General features: G+C 33.7%; 1 protein-coding gene across 1 annotated transcript in view; it reads right to left on the bottom strand.

Moving 5' to 3' along the window:
* The window catches only part of LOC119594807 (basement membrane-specific heparan sulfate proteoglycan core protein-like), a gene marked incomplete at its 5' end in the record, with an annotated part of 219,836 nt that overhangs the window by 55,125 nt on the left and 163,758 nt on the right, over positions 1-953 (bottom strand). Inside the window, 2 exon segments of the mRNA XM_037943897.1 lie at positions 63-180; positions 705-892. Coding sequence (XP_037799825.1) covers positions 63-180; positions 705-892 — 306 coding nt within the window.

Raw genomic sequence — 953 nt, 5'->3', positions numbered from 1 at the left:
CACATTACACAGCCATTCATCAGCACAGCAAATTATTTTTAAACAATAAGATATTGACATACCTGTGGAAGTGACCAATAATATGATTCTACTCCACTCAGTTCATCAAAGTTTTCAAATGAGATTTCATTATTTGCTAAGTTGAGGCCAAATCCATCACGGATAACATTCGATCTCAGTCTGAAATGCAAAACTTAGGTGAATTTCAATACATAGCTGAGTCATTCACATGGGGAGGCAGTGTTCTACGTTAAAGTGCCCTAATTTGGGAAGCATTAAAAAGTTATATAAGTCACTCACATGGGGAGGCAGTGTTCTAATTTAAAGTGCCATTATTTGGGTGGAATTAAAAAGTCAGACAAGAAAAAGGTGATTTTTAGAAACATTTCACCTTGGCAAAAAATTTAATCATGAAATTAATTTACATTTTGATTCTTACCCTTTACTACCAATATACCATAAATCTAAAATATTCCAAAAAATCTTAATAACTATAATACAAAATTTGCTCTTTGCATTCCTCACATTTTTTAAAATAAAAATATTATTAAACATATGAGAAATAAGAAAAAGAGAAAAAGATAATATATGCATAAAAATGCACAATTTGCACACACTTCATTGTTTCCCTAGTCTAAGTTAGAAAAACTTTTATTTCTAAAGGCAACCTCTACTGAAAAAAGGTTTTTGACCTCTACTCTTACCGGTTTGAGAGAGTGAATCCATGGTCAGTAAGGAGCTGCATTGGCAACTGGGTTCTGTAGTAGTTTGAGGAGAAACACTGTGAGGTAGCCCCACTGCACCAACACTTCAGACAACCATCAGGGTTTTCTTCTGACAGATCAAAATAGCCAGCTTCACAAGCATCACAGTATTCACCACGGACATTTGCCTGGAAATTGGAAAAATAATTATACATATATGTTACTGGCCGGAACATAGATAAAGATAAA

The sequence above is a fragment of the Penaeus monodon genome, chromosome 34, assembly GCF_015228065.2.
Source record: "Penaeus monodon isolate SGIC_2016 chromosome 34, NSTDA_Pmon_1, whole genome shotgun sequence".
NCBI classification, from domain to species: domain Eukaryota; kingdom Metazoa; phylum Arthropoda; class Malacostraca; order Decapoda; family Penaeidae; genus Penaeus; species Penaeus monodon.
The sequence above is the reverse complement of the archived record's forward strand: the minus strand, read 5'-3'. Positions and strand labels throughout refer to the sequence as shown.